A 20,357-nucleotide genomic window follows, 5' to 3' on the forward strand; every position below is an offset into this window, starting at 1 on the left:
GCGGCGTCTTCTCGCGCTCCACCAGCCTCGCGCATCAAAGTAACCGGGATAGGCGCGAGAAAAAAAAACCCTTCCGGCCAGTCCTTTCAAAGTAAACTCCAAACCGATTGTCCGTCTTTTAACTGTTGTAGATGCCTTGCCAGTCTAAAATCTACGAAACATATGTCAGTCCCGTCTGAATGATGATGACGATAAAGCCGTTTAGACCCCCAAATCACGGACTTTTATACATCCTTTAATTATACCTTTAAAAATTAAAGATGTCATTTTAAAGATGACAAATTAAAAACGCCGAAAATCCCGGTGTGATATTTAATTTACAATTTAATGCACAATTGTAACGGCGAATATGTAAAGCTATCTCATATTCACGTAATATGACATTTGTGCTTTTATTTTGGTAACTTTCTATGTGACCGGAAGTGAATGATGTAACGGTAAACAACTTGATGTGCAAAAGAGACGGAAGAAAACGGAAAACTAATGCTAACGGAGAAAAGGGAGAGAAGAATATAGTTAAATTGTACAAAAACGAATGGTTCTAGCTACAGTCGACAGGGGAACAAGGTTTGTAATGTATATGATTTAATTTGAGCAATCTGAAATGCATAATATGTATTATATAGTTTAATAGAAAACGGTTAGACCAGCGTAATGAGCGGTTAAGATGCTGTTACATGAATAATATGTTAATTGTTTTGTTTGTCTAGCTCTTACGTTGGTTCGTTGTCTGATACACGGCAAGGAATAATAAAGGTCATTCAACAACCATCAGTTCTGGCCTTCTCAGTTCGACTGGATGCTACAACAATATTTAAACATTGCAATTTAAATGCATTAAGAATTTCATTCAGAAGAAGAAATAAAACACAGTGACAAAAACTCTTGTGAAACTATGAACTTTTATTGAAAAGTTCATACTATCTAAAAACATTTTTCAATCAGTCATAATACATAATTCTAGTAAACTACCACTAAATACTACCTTCCAAAACTTTTTCCATTGCCACCATGTACATATAAAAAGTGGCTTTTAGTTCACTTTTACATTAACTGCGCAGAATGGTGCCTTAGTTCAGGCTTAAAAGGCGGTTTGTTTTAATGCAAATCATTTTCTGTGTTAACATAAATCTTGCGGTTTGTGTTTGCAAGTATGTATTGCACATGTACAAGTGCTGTAGAAAAAAAAAGTTAATAAAAGTTTAAAAAGCACACACTGCAAATATATACAAATGTAAAAAGCAAATATTCTGCATGAAAAGACAATAGTGTGTGATGCAGGAAACCTTCTGAGGTAACCACTTCTACGGCATCTTACCAGAAAACAGACATTTTCATGCAAAACAACTCGAAAAATATCAGACATGGCTTATTATTGCAGATATCTGGATCATCTGGACAGGTTATTTTCATCTGCATAAATTTAAAAAAAAAAAAGTCCAGATCGGCTTATATGAATAGTCTTGGCAGCAAATGCCACTTTGCTTGCTTGTTTTTTTTTTGTTTGTTTTGTTCTTCATTTCATTGTGTCAGATGGGTGTAGCAGTGAGTCACGGGAAAAACAAAACAGCAGGGGGAGTGATCCATGAAACGCCACAGTACCTGTAAACGGAGACAGAAAACATCATAAGGAAAGACAGAAAATAAGACATGCAAAACTGCACATGACAGGCTTTCATCTTATCATAGTTGTTTTTAAAGTGGTTTGAATTTTAAAATACATAAACCATTCCTTACTTTGAATTTTTGTACTTTTCTCTGATGCCCTGTAGTGGGCGACTCGCTGCGCTGGCGTATAGCTTGTACAGGTGAGTCAGGCAGGGAGAAATGTCAGCCATCGTGTATCCGCTAAAAGCCACTAAAGAATCGGGCTAAAGCAGAAAAACACAGGTTAAAAGTCACATTTTTTTCCTAATTTCTTAAGAAATTTCAATAAAATTAGATTAACCAAATAAAATATTAAACTTACCCATAAAGACGTATTTATGGTGTAGGAAGCTAGGCAGTAGGCTGCAGCAGCAACCATAGATGGGCTGTACTGTAGAAATGGATCCATTTCCAGCAGGCTTAACTCCGCCACATACTAGAAAGCAGAAATAAAAAAAAAAATACAATAAATAAAAATAGAAAATCATATCCATATTCCTTAAAGGCATTTGGCCTGACTATTGTTAAATGGTTCAATTTACTCACCAGGGCCAGGTTTTTGGTGTTGGCACAGACAGACTGGATGGCCATGAAAAGGTGAAGGAACGAGTTTATGGTGGGTGCCGCCAAGTTGAAGCCCAGCACACTTAGAAATGCTTGCTCCATCCGAAGCAGCTGTTTCTTAGTGTAGGTGTTGTCTGTGATGGTCACAAATTGGTCGAGTTTAGGAGGTGACTTCTCCTCATATTTTCTAAAAAAAAAAAAAAAGTAGCAGATCAGATGGCATGTTATATGTAAGGTTGACTATTAGCACAGACTATTAGCAAAAAAGAAAAGGGAAAAAAAAGCATTGATCATTAGAAACAAACAGTGACTTACGCAGCAATCACCAAGGCAGCCGTGCCAACCAGCTGCAGCTTGCCTCGTTTCACATTTCCGATGAGGGAGAGAAATCGGTCCAAGTAATTGATAGCAAGATGAAGAGTTTCAGCTTGAAGTTGGAATTCCTGCGCCACCTCAGCCATCCAGTCCACCAGAACGACGCGCATATCATCCGTGATCTCTGGGTGTCTTTCTAAATACTTTGGCCTTGGCCTGAATGCAATCTGCAATCAGAAGCCAAAACATTATAAAGTGAACTAAAGAACAACAAGTCACAATTACATTGCAATAAGGTTGAAAGAAATTATGGAGGTCACTGGGCAAATAAATAAATAAAAATAACCAAACATACAAACAAAAAAAATTCAAACCTCATTATTCCTCAAGTGCTGGTGAATATCTCTGGCATACTCCACACAAAAAACCTCCTCAGATTCAGAAGGCGTAGAAGCATCCTGGCGTGGACCTATAAAAGTAAAAAGTAATGAGCATTAAGGAAAGAGGAAAAAACAACAAGTTTTCTTGGTAGATTCTTTTTTAATCTGTCATACTCACTTGAACTCAGCTCCAGCATGATTACCATATCTTCACTGTGCAGGGCATTGGTTTCCTCATCTTGGTAATTACGGTGTCCGACAACTTCTTCGCCAGAAGCCGCAAGGACAACTTCGCAAGCCTCTTCCACGTACACATCAAAGCTGGAGCTGGAAGGGCAGCCCAGACAGTTGAGTTGAGAGCTTTCTGAGGTTGAGCTGTGTCTGGAAAACTGGCCACCCTGAAAATGATAATAACCCAACATGATGGCCTTGGTTCCTTAAAAAGAAGAGAGCTGGATTTCTTGCGTGATGTTTCCCTTCTCCTCCACGAGTCTTGTTCAGTTTTGAAATAACAGAGGAGAGAACTTCCAGATATATAAACCCCCAGTGGGACTTGGTCCTGAGAGTCGCTGACCTACTATTGGGTCGACACATGAGTGAAGGTATGAAAAAGGGGCGTTGATCATTACTGAGAATGGGGACAAAGGGTGAAGCCTCTATCTACCATTGTCCCATTCATCATCGTTTGATTTGTTAAAATTATCTGAGGCAACTTGATTGGCAGCTGAAACTCCTGAGAAAGCTTCCCAAGTCGTCAACCACCACCCGTTTTCAACGATGGTCGTTCACAGTGGACAAAGGCAAGGCAAGGCAAGGCAAGTTTATTTGTATAGCACAATTCAACAACAAGGTGATTCAAAGTGCTTTACAGAGACATTAGAAACAAGAACAAATAAAAAGCATGATTTAAAATTGATTAAAACAAGCAAATAAACTAACTAACTAATTAACAAACAAACAAACAAACAAAACAGTATATAAAATCAAAACAGATAAAATCAGAACAGTAGATAAAATCAGTAGTTAAATGTAAGTTTTGAAATTTAAGCTTAAAGTGTGGATTTGGTGCTTTATTCAAATGCAGCTGAGAACAGGTGAGTCTTCAACCTGGATTTAAATAAACTGAGTGTTTCAGCTGATCTGAGGCTTTCTGGGAGTTTGTTCCAGATATAAGGAGCATAAAAGCTGAATGCAGCTTCTCCGTGTCTGGTTCTGACTCTGGGAACTGATAAAAGACCGGATCCAGATGACCTGAGGGATCTGGAAGGTTCATACTGGGTCAGGAGGTCATTGATGTATTTTGGTCCTAAACCATTCAGAGCTTTATAGGCCAGCATCAGAACTTTAAAGTCTATCCTCTGACGGACAGGCAGCCAGTGTAAAGACCTCAGAGCTGGACTGATGTGGTCCACTTTTTTGGTCTTAGTGAGGACTCGAGCAGCAGAGTTCTGAATGAGCTGTAGTTGTCTGACTGATTTTTTAGGTAGACCTGTAAAGATGCTGTTACAGTAATCAAGCCTACTAAAGATGAATGCATGGACTAGTTTTTCCAGGTCCTGTTGAGACATCAGATCTTTTATCCTTGATATATTCTTGAGGTGATAGTAAGCTGACTTTGTTATTGTCTTAATGTGTTTTTCTAAGTTTAGGTCTGCATCCATCACTACACCCAAATTTCTCGCCTGGTTTGTGGTTTTTAGATGTATAGATTGAAGTTCTCTGGTGACCTGTAATCGTTTTTCTTTGGCGCCAAAGACTAAGGCCTCCTTTACACCTTTCTCAAACCGTCTGTTTTCTCAGTCCAGACATTGTGAACATTAGCGAGAGTTTCCTTTCTCCTTTGATCAATCTAGTGGAGTCTTGTGTTGCACTGGCACTGATCAAAGCTTTTATTCATGCAGTGCTTAACAAATTTATCCGACCAACTCCTAGTGTAAGGTTTATTACTCATCCACCCTAAATCAGCAGTATTGATAATAACCAAAAACATTTTTCTAATTCATTTCTAGTCTTAATTTTTATTTTTATTTCATTTTAACCTTTTGCTTCAAGTCAAATGTTTCAGTCTTAGTTTTAGTTGTTAGTTGTTAGTAATTCACTTTATTATGGTGGGCACATACCAGAGACAAGATTTAAGGACATCAGTAAATACATTACAATAACGACCCATTACCTTTTGAAAGCAGTTGACACAGTCATCCACAGTCTCAATAAACACAACTATCAAAGCCTCATGAGGCAATTTCTGATAAAAAAAAAAACACTATTTATTATTATTTATTTTATTTAGTTTTCCAAGTTCACAAAGTAATTTAACTTTTTTTCAAAGGTCTGCTTTTTAGTTTTTTGTGTCTAGTTTTAATTTTCAGTTTAGATTTAACAACCTTGGTTTCTGTAATATTAATCTACCAATACGCATAAGCTCTTTAATCAGAATGACAATTTTAAGTATAAAATATAATTATTACTGTTATTTTGGTGAACAGTTCATTTTCAATTTTACTGTTTTACAAAAAAGCAGGAAAATGATGTGATTACGAAGCCAAACTAAAATTATTTACTTGCATTCCTGAACAGAAAAATCCATTTTAGATGTTAAATCTTATGCTTGATTAATTTCTGGCTTCTCAGACAAGACCAGTATGTTGGTAAATACAGTAATTGCTAGTTTTAAAAAGGTTTTGAGGTATTTCTAAAATATTTAATTTTTCTTGTTTTTATGGTGTAATAAATTTGCTGTACCTGGCTCATGTGACAATAGTAGCTCAGTGACCTTCGGGATGACATCCAATGGCACAATCTCCATTAGAGGTTGAATATCAAATGAAGAAGCCTCTTAAATGAAAGCTGAAACATTTACTTTGTCCTAGATGACTGAGAACCAACATAGACAAGCTAACATGATTGTCACGTTAACAGCGGTGGGGAGTGTTTTTTCTCTGTCACCTACCTGGCTGAGGGATCGACCTCGCAGTTCATTTTCTGACAAGACTCCGAGCACCGTCCGCTGTTTGGACCTCTGCAGTGTATCTACTCTGGCTGAGGGTGCCATATTTTCTTTGCTGGCTCGACTGCGTTGACTTTTGCTAAAGTTCATCTTTAAACAAAGACATTGGAAAAGAACAAGTAAAAAATATGATTTTTTTTTATCCAGAAAGATTATAATGATTATCAGGTCTCTGTCAATTTCCTGTATACATTGGCAAACACAGCAAGCAAGTATGAAGACTTTACTTTCAGAGTAAAAATGCTTTAAAGCAGTATAGCAGCCAAACAGGATTGCAAGTGACTGATTTTAAGTTAGAGAAATGTTGGAAAACACATTACAGGTTTCGCAGCGCTAAAGTGGATGAAGTTGTTTGTTTTTTTAATAAAACTATCACATAGAAAATATCATATAAGGGAGATCAACTACAGTTTTAGTCAGAAGTTTATACGCATTCATCATGTGCATCAAAGTCATGGTCACTTTGGGCTTTTAATTATCACTTTCAACTGCTCTTTTAACAGGGTGCAATATTTGTACAGCATCTTTAATAGCTTTCTATAATTCTCACAGGCTCAAAAGTACACACACAGGCTTTAAAATATACATACACACCCCACTAACCCTATGGTATAAGTTTCTCTTTGGTTAAATGTCTCTTAGCATGTTGTGGCTCAACCACATGCTTTTGGTAGCCATCAACGAGTTTCTGGCATAATTCTGGGTAGATCTCTTCTTGACAGAATTGGCAGGGTTCATATTTAAACTAGGGTGGACATGTGTCACAGATTATCAGTCGTGTTGAGGTCAGGGCTTTGGGAAGGCCATTCCAGAAGCTTAATTTTAGCCTGCTTTATCCATTACAAAACCAGTTTTGTGTTTGGGATCACAGTTCACACCCGACTGTGTCCAAGCTTCAGCCATCTAACTGTTGTTTTGATGTGAAGTTGATGAATTACATATCATTATTCCTTACTACATTTACTTGTCATTGAGGCCAAATAGCTTAATCTTTGTCTATGATTACGTGGATAAGCTCGAGTCGTTAGCCAACACCCGTTTTGAACGATGGTCGTTCACAGATGGGGGCTTTGGTTTCCTTTACTGCTTTCTCAAACCGTCTGTCTTCTCTGGCCCAGAATGTAAACCCTGCCAAGAGTGTCCTTCCCTCTTTGAGTCATGATCAACATTTTCTGATGAGATGACGTGCCTCTGGAGTGTAATGATTAAAGCTTTTATTCCTATATTGCTTAACAAATTTATCAGACCCCCCTCCCAATGTAAGGGTTGTTCCTAAACCCCTCTGGCCATAAAACATTTCTCCAACAGGAATTTGGGTCATCCATGTATGCACTTTCAAATTTCAGATGAGCACGAAGGTGAAAGTTTGTGTCTTCTTCCAGACTTCAGGCACATCTGAATAACTTGTACTTATATAGTCTAGTTTGAATTGATGATCTTGGAATCTGCAGGTTTCTAGAAATTGTTTAGCGACGTTCCCAACTTCTGTAACTCTACGATTCTCCTTCTTAGATCTTCACTGAGTTTCTTAGACGTCCCTATTGTTCTGAGCATTGGTCAATCCAATGAGTGCTGTCAAACAAATCTTTTTTGTCCTGGCAAATGAAAATAACAGTTGTAGTCGACCATAATCACTAATAATGAGTTAACACTCCTTGGCCTTTTCAAGACTTTGTACAACTTTTTGACCACTTATAAAAAGATTTAAGTGAATGCATGTATTTGAGCCCGTATGTATAATTGTGACCCTGTGTGGATTAGAGAAAAGTCAATTCAAACTTCTGACCACAGCTGAATGTCCTTTTAGTTTCTCCAATGTAGAATATAGTTACTGTTTGTGTCCCTGCTGGCATCATGGGTGGAATTTCTATATAAAATTTGTACTGTTCCCTTTTTAAAGCTCTACTGATTCTAGTTTGTCACAGATTTCCAGCTCATTTTGACTCCAATCACTCTCCACCTCCTGTTTTTCTAAAAACAGGAGATGGAGCATGTATGGCAGGGATGATGCTCAGTGTTGTGCTGCGTATACTATAATTAAAACTGCTTTTACTGAAACTGTTTGGTTGAAGATGGCAAAACCCAAAATTAGCAGGGCATTCATGTCATTGATAAGTAAATGTAAACTTCTAACCACAACTGTAGCTATCAAATACAAGAGGCAGGGACCGGTGAAGCTACGTGAAAAAAAAAATGCATGGATTGATCAGTTTACTATTACTAAAAACTGCTGGTATTAAATGAGTTAAACAACTAAAAGTTGAAAAGTGAATCTTTCAGCTCTGCAAGTAAAAATACACAAAAAAAATGGTAAAAGAGAGAAAAGTCATAGGTCATCTTAAATCTACACCAACTGAGGTCATAGCAACAAAAAAACTGTTTGCAAAAGTGTTACACCGTGTATTCCTGAGCATGTCCTTTTTCAATACTACAGTGAGAGAGAATGGGTTTGTAACTCTTACAAATGACATCTTGATGTCATTTTTACTCACTTTGGCAAGGACTGCCTAAAGCTAGTGCGTGAGTAAGATGGCGGATCACAGGAACCGAGATTCAGTCGCGGATTGCAGAAAAATTACGAGTCTAAATCTATAAATGAAATCCTCTGTTAAGGGTCTCCAAGCTTCACAAATCATAGAGTCACCTGCTAAACAAACAGGTGAGACAGTTTTGTTTTGTTTTTACCATTAATGTACTAAAAATCAGAGGAAAAGCAGATCCAATAAAGACTTTGAGATAAGTAAACTCTTCAAAATGTATCTGAATTTAAAGTATGAGATCAGGCAGTAAAGGAAATTTGATCTACTTTTGATCTAATAATCAGAAGTTGTGTGTCACAAACATCAACACACTATGTAGACAAATATGGCATAAACATGGGCGTGCCATAAGTTCCCCAGTTTCACCTAGAATGTCTACTTTGCATATGGAGGAAGTGAAAGAAGGGGTCTATTATCCTGTTCTGAAATACCACTGAGCCATATAAATATATCAGGACACAGTTCGCTAATTACATTAACTCATGGTCATTGATTAGTGGTCATGACAACTGTATACAGTCATAAAACTGAACTCACAGCCCATCGTTAGTCAGTGCATGCGCTGTTTAGAAGGGTGGGAAAACCTGGAGTCAGCTAAGACTGAAGAAGTCATTGGGATGAGTGGTGAAAAGTTTCTCCCACTGAAAATGCGACGCCCAGATGAACAGAATCAACTTTCTGTGACTTCAGAAGCATAATCCACTATTAGGATGTTAAAAAGTATAAAAGTTCCCATTCACTAAGCGTGTGAACACAGTGTCTTTTCAGTAATTCTATTTTTTAAAAAGGCATGTTTTTAATCTTTCAGTAAGGAAAGATTAGTATGCATTGTTTTCATATTTTCTAAAAATGAAATAAAGAATCATTTACAGTGGTGTGAAAAGTCTTGAGCCACCCTTCCTTTCTTTATACTTTAGAAAAATTTAAAAAAAGAAGGTTTTTTGGAGGACAGATTTATTGAAATGTGCAAACATACATGCAAATGCAGGATACATTTCAAAATTTTCGACTGAAAATTCTTCGCCAAAAAAAGCAGTTAGAATAAATTATGATGTTTTTGTGTCGGCCTTTTTAAGTATGATATTAAAAATTGTTTATTTGCTAAGTTGTTGTAGATGCAACATTGATATATTATTTTTAAGCTTTAATCATTCGTGTCAGTGTTAAGTGCCTTATCAAACAAACAAATAAATAAAAGAAACCCGAAGAAAACAAAAATATTACTCGGACCGGACAGAAAATGGGTGGAAAAAAAAAACACTGTGAAAGCTCTTTAGAAAGCCTGGAGAGCTACTGCTCAAGACCACTTAAAAAATACAAGACAGTCTGGATCATTGGAGGAAAAATATCCAGGAATCAGGGGTGACTCCGGACCTGCACGGCACTATGAATATTCCCGGTGCAATTATGGTCTCACATTGCCATGGTTACTAAAAATTAGCAGAAGGAATCAGTCAGAAAAAAATCAAGGAAAACAGGATGTTGCACTGTGAAAACACAGTGCATCACCCCGATGTATCACAGACCACTGCCAGCTCATGGTTACATGTACTTTTTAGTGTATTTGTTCCTAACTGTAAACTCACCATGATCAGGATCAGTGCAGTTAGCAGTTTAGCGTTTCAGCGTCACCACCACCGACCAAGTCGGACAATCGACAGCTGCCCCTGACTTGGTTGTTAATAATCTGTACCAACAGCGCCCTCTGGATCTCTTCGCGTGACTTGAAGCAGGTTTCTGGGTGTAGCAGGGGTTTTTTTTACTTTCTTTCGGCGATGTTTGCCTCGAAAATCAGCTATTTCCTCCTGAGTCTCTGTCCAATCACGTGGCAGAACGCAACCGCCGACGGTCAACGTCACATGGGTTACTGGATTTATCCGCTCAATATTTTCCCGTGATTGATTAGTTTTATTTGAACTCTTCACAACTTCGACTCTACATATTATAGATCAATCTTAACTGATGCCCTGAGGCGAGAAAAATGAGTTGTGTTTGGTCAGTGTGTTTTATTAAATCTACAGGTGCTGCAGGGGCTGTAGGAGAATTATTGAACAGGAAGGCTGCCTGCATGTATAAGTTATTAATACTCTTCGCCATACTCCACATATAAATAGTCTTTGCCAAAAAAGGGAAAAGAAGAAAAAGAAAAGATTATTTCTGTGAATTGTAGAGGACTTTATCATTTTATAACATGCTGAAAAAACTGCTTGACAGAGAATCTCACTTGGCCTTTTTCCCTCTTCTGCTTTATGAATAATGTTAAATATTATTTTTAAATTCACTTTCTTACCATATTCGTCATCTATAAAGTTGTGGGTGTTACAAAAATATACACACTGATTAACCCTAACTTTTGTAAAGTTTTGAGTACAAAATCTATTTACCTACTTTTATTTTCACAACTATAAATATAAATATTATATTATATTATAAATAATATTAACGTTGTGTCTTCTCTCACTCACGTGCTAAAACATGGGAAACCTGGTAATGGATGGAGGAACAATGTGACAGCAGAAAGTAAAGATGACATTTATCTGGGTCACTGTTTAAATCTGCTGACTCCATCAAGCAGCATTTGGTGAAACACCTGAAGCTGTACAGGCCTGATTACACAACCATGTGTGGTCAGAAGTTTACTTTCAGTCATCATGGACATGGATGTCATAGCAATTTGTGGGATTTTGATGATTTCTTTCAATTTCTCAATCAGATGCTTTTAGAAGCCATCATAAGGAGATGTAGGACTGTAGGACTGGATTCTCTCATACATCACATCAATGCACATGCACTCTAATAATAATAACATGATGTACCTCATTACTATACCTCAGTAACCTGTTTACTCCACTGTAAACTGTTACTTTGCACACTGTTTATTTGCACAGTTTTTTATAATTTCTTCAATTTGTTTATTGCACATTTTATTTTAAAATGTAACTTTCATTCTTAGTTCAAACTTTACTTCTTAGGTTAAATTCTTAATTTATTCTTTACATATTATTCTTTACAAGCTTACTTCAATGTTTTGTTTTTATCTATTATGCAACTCTTATATCCGTTTTCCTGTAAATGTTTCCTGTAGTTTTATGGTCGGGCATTGCAGAGCAACAAGCATTTCACTGCATGTCGTACTGTGTATGATTGTGAATGTGACAAATAAAATTTGAAATGTGAAATTTGAACTTTCATGGCAGAATTGACTGAGTTCATTTAAATGGGTTGATTTTCTGGCACTGAGCCATCTTTTAAGCTGTAGTCAATAAAGATCCATAAGTAGAAGACAAGTTATCATGTTAAAAGACTTTTGTAGAACCTTCAGCACCACGTCTTGATGCAGGCTCAATCATGCAGGTAAGGAAGTCACAGAAAGTTGATTTTGTTCATCTTGATGTAGCGTTTTCAGTGGGAGAAATGTTTCCTTACTCAGGTTTCCTGAAGGCTTCCCCAAACCTATAAACAGTACCTCTGCACAATGACTGAAACTAGCACCTCTGGTGAACAATGGGCTGTGAGGTCAGTTCTTTGATCATTAATATGCAAATTGTCATGACCATTGATCAACAGCCACTGATCAAAGACAAGCAGCAATGCAAATAATATCTTTTACATTTTTAAGATGACACATTGTCGGAGTCACAACTGATCCATTATTAGATAACTACACCAAAAAAACAAAAACAAACAAGCAGAAAACAAAGCGGAAACATTCATATCCAAACATTAAAATGTATTCCAAGAAGCTATAAATTGCTAGAAGCTAAAAAATACCTTTATGTAATGTGCCCCTGAACAGGGAGTTTCCATGTACATAAGTATAAACACAAAAATGTGTAGTCAGTGGATTCACAGAGAATGAATGATCTTTATTGAAGCCTGTGTGTGTTTGGCCTGAGAAAAATGAGTGCACATTTTGTGTAGTCCATCAGGTGGCAGGCTTTCTCTTCAGTCATGGTGCAAGGAAATAATAATAATAAGATTTGAATAAAATTCTAAGCATATGACACTGTGACCCTGTTAAATTTAATTTAGCAAAAAAGCCCTGAACTTTTGCCCACTCGGGAAAGGAGGTGATGCAAATTGAGGAAATGTTCAGCTAATTAAAATTCCAAAGTGTCTCAAAGTCTATGTCTTTCTTTGGCAACAGACCTTGTGGAATAATCTTGAGTTGTTGTTTTTATTAGTGTTATTTAGTCACAGCAGGAACTACAGGTATAGAGGTATTTAGGAAGCAGTCATGCTGCTGCTGAGTTTAGAAATTCCCACTTTTAGCCTTTCGGTCACAAGGATGCTTCTTTAGCCTCGAGTCAATCATTGCTCTTAATATGTTCTGACACTAGTATTTGATGTAAGGGTCCTTCGCTTGTAGCCGACTGTGCCTTTTTACGGGCACATTACCAAACCTTCCACCTTTAAACAGAGTCCACAGTGTCTCAAAACGACCCTTTTTAGACATGTTTTCCTCACACATATAACAATATATTCATGTATTTAAAATTCATGTTTGATGATTTGGATTTAAACAGTGTTTTCATGCCACAGCAGAGGAAGGAGCATCTTTCTTCCACTGTTATTGGTCATTTTTAAACTCAGCTGTGTATTCTTTTCCTCCAAAGTAATGTAATGTAAATTGATACGTTAAAATTTGAATCATCCGTCATCTGTTGAATCAGTGTGTGGGAGAAACAAACACAAACAGGAGGATGTTACGTCGAGGGAGAGCAGTAATTTTCTTTCTAACAGGAAAAATGCTTTTGGAACTTTGTTCTACCAAAGACCTGATAATATATCCTTGCCTATTTTATACAGTAGGCATGGGGGATAAGGTTTCCTGATGTGGTTATTTTCTTCTGTTAAAATAAAATCAATATCTGCACAGGCACCAGCTCATGGGACACAAAGTCTGTCCGTCTTCCTCTGTTTTCTTAATCTCTCATTCTCATTTCCGTTCATTCCCTAAGCAGATGCAGATTGCCCGTGACAGATAGCATAGGGCTGGTACCATTTCATTAGTGGGATGCATTGCCAGTGAAAGGCTTGGATGCATCAGATGTGCTGGGGGTTTGAGCAGGACAGTCCAGGAGACACCAAGCTGAGGACGAGTTTCATATCTCTAGGAGGCCTTTGGTCCAGAGGTGTTACAGTGCTGAGAGGGACCAGAGCTGAGACTGTCTCCCATCCTGAGCACAGAAAAGTTCAAAAATAGAAGCAAGGATGATGAAAGTTGCCACTAACTTGAAGGATAAGGAGATGAAAAGGCATCCCCAATCTGCTGAGGATTATTCTTGCTGGACAGATATTTTCAAATTCACTGGTTTTTGCAAGAAGAAAAAAGATTTAATTGGTCATGAATGTATCATCAGAGTCCAGTGAATCATCCCAGTGATGGCACATTTAGAGGATGGCAAACTGGAATGTAGTCAGATATATCTTCTTACAGTTGCCTTTTACCTTTTGTCATTTTCATGCTACAGCTGCTCAAAGAAGAGGAAATATTATGTAGCTAACCTACACTGGCAGCTCAGCCTGATTAAGCTTATCCCAATCCCTATTCCCACAAGCCCATTGTATGGCGTTGTCTCTGCAGCCTATCTGCACACGCAAACACCACACAGAAGAGGTCTTTAACTCTAGCATTGCTTTGTTAGTTGCTGCCAACACAGGCCTCGTGTGGGGTTGAAAACTGATCAGCAGCAGTGACTGGCTCTTAAAGAAGGCAATCAGTGCTTTAATAAGCACATTTTCAAATCAGAGAACTCCAAAGAGGACAAATCATCTGTGCCAAACTGAAGAAAACTGCAGGACGGAGTCTAAGTGCTCGCAGGAGATGCCAACAACCTACATTAAATATGATGACTACAATCTTCCTCCCTTGTCTCTTAACTAAAGGTCATATTGTTTCCCACCGTCCACCCACTCTATTTATTGTTTACTTATAAGCTGTCATGTAGATTTAAGGACTTTTTAATCAGGGATATGATGCGGAAGCTTGGTGCCAGTCTGATTCATTAAGAGGTCCATCACTGCAGTAAACCAGAGGCATGAAAGGAAAATTAGCACAGAGAGCAGGGGTGTGCTATTGTCTGTTTCTTATAATGGCAGGATAATTATGTTGCTTAAATCAGGATGCCGTATAACACACACACACACACAGGCTGTTCAGTTTATAACCCCAGCTTTATATCACGGCGTGCCACAATAACAAACCTTTGACAAAAACTTTGTTTACTGCTTTTTTCTTCTTTTTTTTCTCCTTTTCATTAATTAAAAAAATGAGAGGAAAACATAAAGGAGGAGAGAGCAGAACAGAAAACAAAGTCAACCACTTGATATTCACAGCAAAGACAAAACGATTCAGTAATCACGCTGAAAGACAAAGTGCCGCGTTTTGTCCTTGTATCCCCAGTACCTTCTGCGGACTGCTCGTACATCAAATATCTCCCAGTCAGAGCTGTGGGACATATGAATTATGAATGTCTGAGTAAGAGACTAAGGGCTTCTATTTTTTTTTTTTTTTTTTTTGCAATTTAAGGGCCTCAAATCTTTTGGTGCAGTAAATTATTCATATATTCAAATGAATCTGACTTTGAGGATGTTTTTCTTTCTTCTCCTCTTTCATGAATTTAGAGTGTACCCTGCAGAAGGAGAGCGCCAAAAAATTGCAAAGTGCTATTAATGGTGAAGTTTGGAGTAGGATGGTGCCTCGGTCGGCTGTCGGACTTTTGAGCTTACGCTTGTGCTCTTGTGGTCGAGCTGCCCGCACTGCTAGGGGGTGGTTTGAGACAGCCCCAGTATCACATTGCTATCTCTCATTGTTATTCTGGACAAGTGCTCGCCTATCAGGCTTCTGTCCTCTGTGTGTGTGTGCGTGGACATGTGGGTGTGTCACTGATACGCCTCAGTATGTTCGTTCTGCTCCACGCTCTCAGATCTCTGAAGATCACTCTGATTGGCACGCCACCGCCATGAGACGAAAAGCGGCAGTGTGCTGCATATTTATTGGTTTCAGAATCTTTCAAATGTCACTAATAATTTCGTACATCTTGGAGACAAAGGCACGCTGCCTCCCCGTGATTAAAGACGCAGCAATACTTTCTCCTGCAGTCAGTAGAGGATATGAAGCAGTTTTCCTGTGCTCATCACAGAGGGAAATTTTGTTTTTTATGAGCCTCCCTCTCAGCGGGATGCTCGGCAAATTGGTTCAAATTACCAGAGGGATGTAAATCATATCTTGCGGCACATCTAAAATGTACGCATCTTGGAACATAATCCGTAACTAATATTGTGACACTTTCCTGCCGTTTATCTCAGAGTTCATAGTTGTGTTCACACGGGTTTTAGCAAACAGAGATTTCCTTTGCAGCTGTACCCTGACTGCTGCATGTTTCTTCTCATTAACATGCAGTGCAGAGACTGGTGTCCTTACAAGGGCAGCTCTAGGATGGCATGGACTGAGAACAGGCTGGGAAATCAGGGAATGACATGGAATCGGCAGCTACTTCTTCGCCTTCTGGGATTAGTGACAAAAGCCAGCTGAGGCCGAAGCGCTTATCTCTATCCTTCAGTCCTCTTTCTTGCTCTTACACACACACACACACACACACACACACACACACACACACACACACACACACACACACACACACACACATGTAACAAAAACGCACACAAGAACATTTGAGTTTGCACAGAGTGAGGGTGCATGTACTCCCATTGCCTTAATTAGCTTTGCCTAGCATATTCCCTATTTAGAAAAAAAGTTGTCCGCAGTGATTCCCTTTGATAGGTTTAGAAATAGTCTTCTATGGTGTGAGATCAGGCCAAATAATTATTAGAGTAGTTAAATGAAATGCAAAACCAGCTTCTTATTGGGTTGCCAATCAAAATATAGTCATATATATATTTGTGCAGATCCAATAAATCAAAGCCCTTTTTCTAGCATAGCTGTCAGAGTACGTACACCTGAATACCAGCGGTGATGTTTGCCGATGCTGGATTTGGATGTTAAATAAAGTCATCTCATCTCTGCCCTGCGTTCTTCTTTGCTGCTATTCCTCTCTGGTGCGCATGTCAGCGGGCAGATGGCAGGAGATGGAGGCATCTGTGGAGGAGGAGGTGCCTTTTTCCCTTCACAGAGCAGAGACAGGTGACATCTGCCACACAATTAACACCTCATGAATACCATTAAGGTGCTAACAAGCATAATTTATGCTAAGTCAGATGAGACTGGATTTTATTTGGAGTGCTTTACACCAAAAGAAGACATATCTAGTGCCAAACAAAGCAATTTAAACGTCAGTTCATCCAGATAAAATAAATCATTTTTGAAAAGTCAGGTAAAGTAGGGGGCGGGGCATTTCAAAGTGTGGTAAGAATTTTAAATAATTATAAACACATTAAATAATTATAATTAATGGGTTGAAATCTTTGATAGAGACATGTAAAGAATGAATTCAGTAGCTTTTCCTCTAGAGGCTTTTAGCCTTTCCCTTTTTAATGAAATATTTCAGTTCCAGCAGCACCTGAGGTTACTGGACCCTTCATTTAATGACACGATCAAGCTCAATTTTAATGAAGTAAATGATCAATAGCATGCTAACATGCTAAACAGGCATGGTGCACACAATAAGAATTTTATCTAGTTAAAATTAACACACTGGCATCATTTTCTTAAAAGGTTTTAGCATGCTGAAATTAGCATATCAATCTAGTCAAATCACAGCTGTGCCTTAGTCTCAAAAACCACGTGCAGCACAGGTTGGAGGCCACAGATGGAGAGCAGGCGATGAAAAACGGCTGAGGCTTCCGGGCAAGCAGATAGGCAGAGGCTACTGTGAGGAACAAGCAGGTTTAAAAAATGACAGGCAGCCAGGCGTAAAAGAAGCTGGTCTGTTGTTAGTAGCAGAAAGATAGTTGGGATGTTGGTAGGTGTGCAGTCGTGTGATCGTGGCTGGCAGGGCAAATCTACAAAGTTCTAATGGAATGCAGGGACCTATTAAGAGAGCGAGAGTGGCCTAGAGCAGGGACAGAGACGGAAATTGTAACAGCCACCAGTCTGCTTTAAATCTCTGCTGTCAAGCTGCAGACACATATTTCAAAGCCTGTCCCAATAAATCCAGAGTGGTTGACACCACTGGCAGAGTGTTTCTCCTGCTTATAAATCGACATAGTTTGTCGAGAATACGATCCTCTCTGTTTCATCACTCGATGAAATACAGCAAGTGATAAGTTATGGGAAGCCTTTTTTAAAAAGGCGCCTCGTTTCATGTGTAATTTGCGGCATGTGTCCATACTCAGTTCACATAAAAAGACTTTTCAACAGAACAGATGCGCTTAGCCGCTGCTAACTGGTTTGAGGAGGTGAAGGAGAAAAAAGAGAGAAGAGAGACGGGAGTGAAAACACGAGATAAGAGCTTTAAGATGAAGGGAGGTGAGAAAGAGATGTTGAATGCTACGACTTTCCACTTGGGCTCCCCCCCCCCCACGTTTTTTTTTTTTTGTTGTTGTTCATTCATCCACAGGTCTGGGGTCTCATTTAAACAGCTCGGTCTGCCTCTCCACAACAGCAGCCGGTTATTACTCACCACTGGATGCTGTCTACTGACACAGTTTAGCTGAGAGCACAGAGCTGGGCCGTGTGTCCCTCACACAAACGGAAGAGCCAAAGCAAAGGCGGCTCAATTGTGTGTTTGAGCACACAATGACAGAAATGTATTAAAATGGCTAAAACTGTCATTTCATTTACTTGCGTGTCTGTCGGACAACTTGTGGTGTGGCGTTAACAGGCTTCGCGAACAGCTTATTAACTGCTCTGTGAATGTGTCTGATCGTTGGTGTGATCGTTATTGAAGCTGATGAGCAAGCAAAGAGAAAAGTGGGAGGGTGGAGACGGAGAAGTGGAAAGGGGAGAGAGGTGAGGATGGAATTAAAATTTCCTCTCTTCTGCCCATCTTTGCTGCTTCTCAAGGAAAGGAAGTGTCAGTACATTTAAGCAGCCACAGTTTTTGTTGTAGGCCTTTTATATGTGTCACTCCATTTCTAGAAGGGACCCATATGTGACTGCTTCGTCTCTGGCTGACGAGCCTGTGCGGCCGTGTTTCACACTGAATGACAGAGGGAGAGAGAGAGAGAGCAAGAGAGAGAGAGAGAGAGCAAGAGAGAGAGAGGGAGAGGGGAGGCTCACAGGGAAGCTCTGAGGGGCAACAGATCTGGTTTGCTCGGCTGAAAGACCAAAACAAGAGATGGATTTTTGCACAACGTGAGAGAGGAGCAGCTGCTTCACATAAGAAAAATAAAGGTCTGTATCTATTCCTTTTTCTTTTCTCAGCAACTGCATGCATGCTGCTGACGCTTCAGGCTACTTTGTTTTATTTTACAACATTTTTCCAAATTATTATAATGAACCAGACAGAGCAGGGAATCTGTTGATGAGATCTATAAGGAAGGACCCTGCTAAACACAGAGAGATTATTCAGCTTGAACTCATCTCTTCATTCACAGACAACTTTATTTATGGTTTATCAACACCCGCAGAGCTGCGGTGAAGCTGCTGTCACCGGCAGCCTTTCTGTCAAAGTCAGAGAGATTTAAAAGGAAAAGTGTGCGAGATGTACGCATGCATGGCGGGAAGAATTCATTTTAGTCACCAACTTGGAAGGTGAGCGGGATTCCGGTGTGACAGTTGGGAAAAGGAGGAAAAGCGTGACAAGCGATGAGTGGGGCAATTGTTCCCCCCAAGAGGGTGAGGAAAGCGTCCTTTCAGAGCAATCCTGACAAGAGCGGGGTTTGTTTGCATTTGAACTGATGTATGACTCACTCAGCTCATCATAATAATCAGAGAGTAAATGAGCTGCACAGGCAGAGTAACTCAGCATCGGGTTTTATGCCACGGCACTCAGAAATATCAGGAGTAATTAACAGATATGAGAATGAGGTGTAAAAATACACTTTACCACAGGGATGAACTAACAGACACACACACATACACACAGTGAAACATCAAAGCAAGGAGCTCATTATCCACACTGGCCACTGACCAAAAAAATCGTCCAGTGCTTCCTATTCATGATGATCACTGTTCCTGTCTGCTCGTGGGTTAACTCATGCTACCTTATTGTCAGTTAGATTAAACCCTTCGCAGCACCTTTGAGATCTCACTCCAATTTGGCCTTTTGAAAGCAGCACTTTCATGCCCTGAATATCTGAGAGAATCAGATAGCAGCTTGAACACCGGGGCACGACCCCCAGTAAAGCTTTGAGTGCAGTCAGGTGCGCTTCGAGATTTTGCTATTGAAATGTAAAAAGCTCAGAATAGAAACTGCAGTTTGCTCTTTAGTAGTTTTGCAGTCAGTTCAACTCCTCCTTTTTCTAAATATGGAGCCTCTTCAGTTATGTTTATATTTGTGCACATTTTTTTAATGCTTTGCTTAAGTGCACAAAAAACTGGAGATGATGTTTGTTGTCATGCTAAACAAGAAGAGCGGAGAAACGGTTTACAGCTTCTGGTGAATATTGTAACATCTGTTTCTTCATACTTTCATCATTCCTGCATATCTCTGACCCTTTGTGCGTTATCTGTGGTATTTGCAACTGCAGAAGCAAATTGGAATTCATGTGGTGAGGCTTAGGTCTGCTTTCAGCTGATCTGGCTTTGAATGTAAGATACGTAGCATGGCTGAAATCCAGGTTACTTTTATCTCCTGGTAATCTGCTATTTGGACTATAGAAGTATACATACGCATGTGCAAGTGTTGCATGCATCCAATACAATGTATATCCCCAGGATTTCTGGGTTTTTTTTGGCTCCTCTTGTGTGCTTTTTTGTGCATGAAAAAGTATGTGCGCATTGACACACACTTCCACAAAAGAATATGGTCCAAATGCCATGACATTTTGAAACACATG

General features: G+C 39.1%; 1 protein-coding gene across 1 annotated transcript; it reads right to left on the minus strand.

Moving 5' to 3' along the window:
- Positions 1-883: 883 nt before the first annotated feature.
- LOC113031265 (cyclin-A1) lies at positions 884-10,196 on the minus strand. Its single transcript, XM_026183299.2, has 9 exons — positions 10,040-10,196; positions 5,857-6,003; positions 3,085-3,304; positions 2,901-2,995; positions 2,527-2,753; positions 2,194-2,398; positions 1,970-2,083; positions 1,738-1,871; positions 884-1,602 (listed from the first exon to the last, which is right to left on the minus strand). The coding sequence occupies exons 1-9, from the start codon at positions 10,040-10,042 to the stop codon at positions 1,551-1,553; spliced, it is 1,197 nt and encodes a 398-aa protein (XP_026039084.2). The 5' UTR covers positions 10,043-10,196; the 3' UTR covers positions 884-1,550.
- Between the last annotated feature and the right edge of the window lie 10,161 nt (positions 10,197-20,357).

Source organism: Astatotilapia calliptera, chromosome 10, assembly GCF_964374335.1.
Source record: "Astatotilapia calliptera chromosome 10, fAstCal68.1, whole genome shotgun sequence".
NCBI classification, from domain to species: domain Eukaryota; kingdom Metazoa; phylum Chordata; class Actinopteri; order Cichliformes; family Cichlidae; genus Astatotilapia; species Astatotilapia calliptera.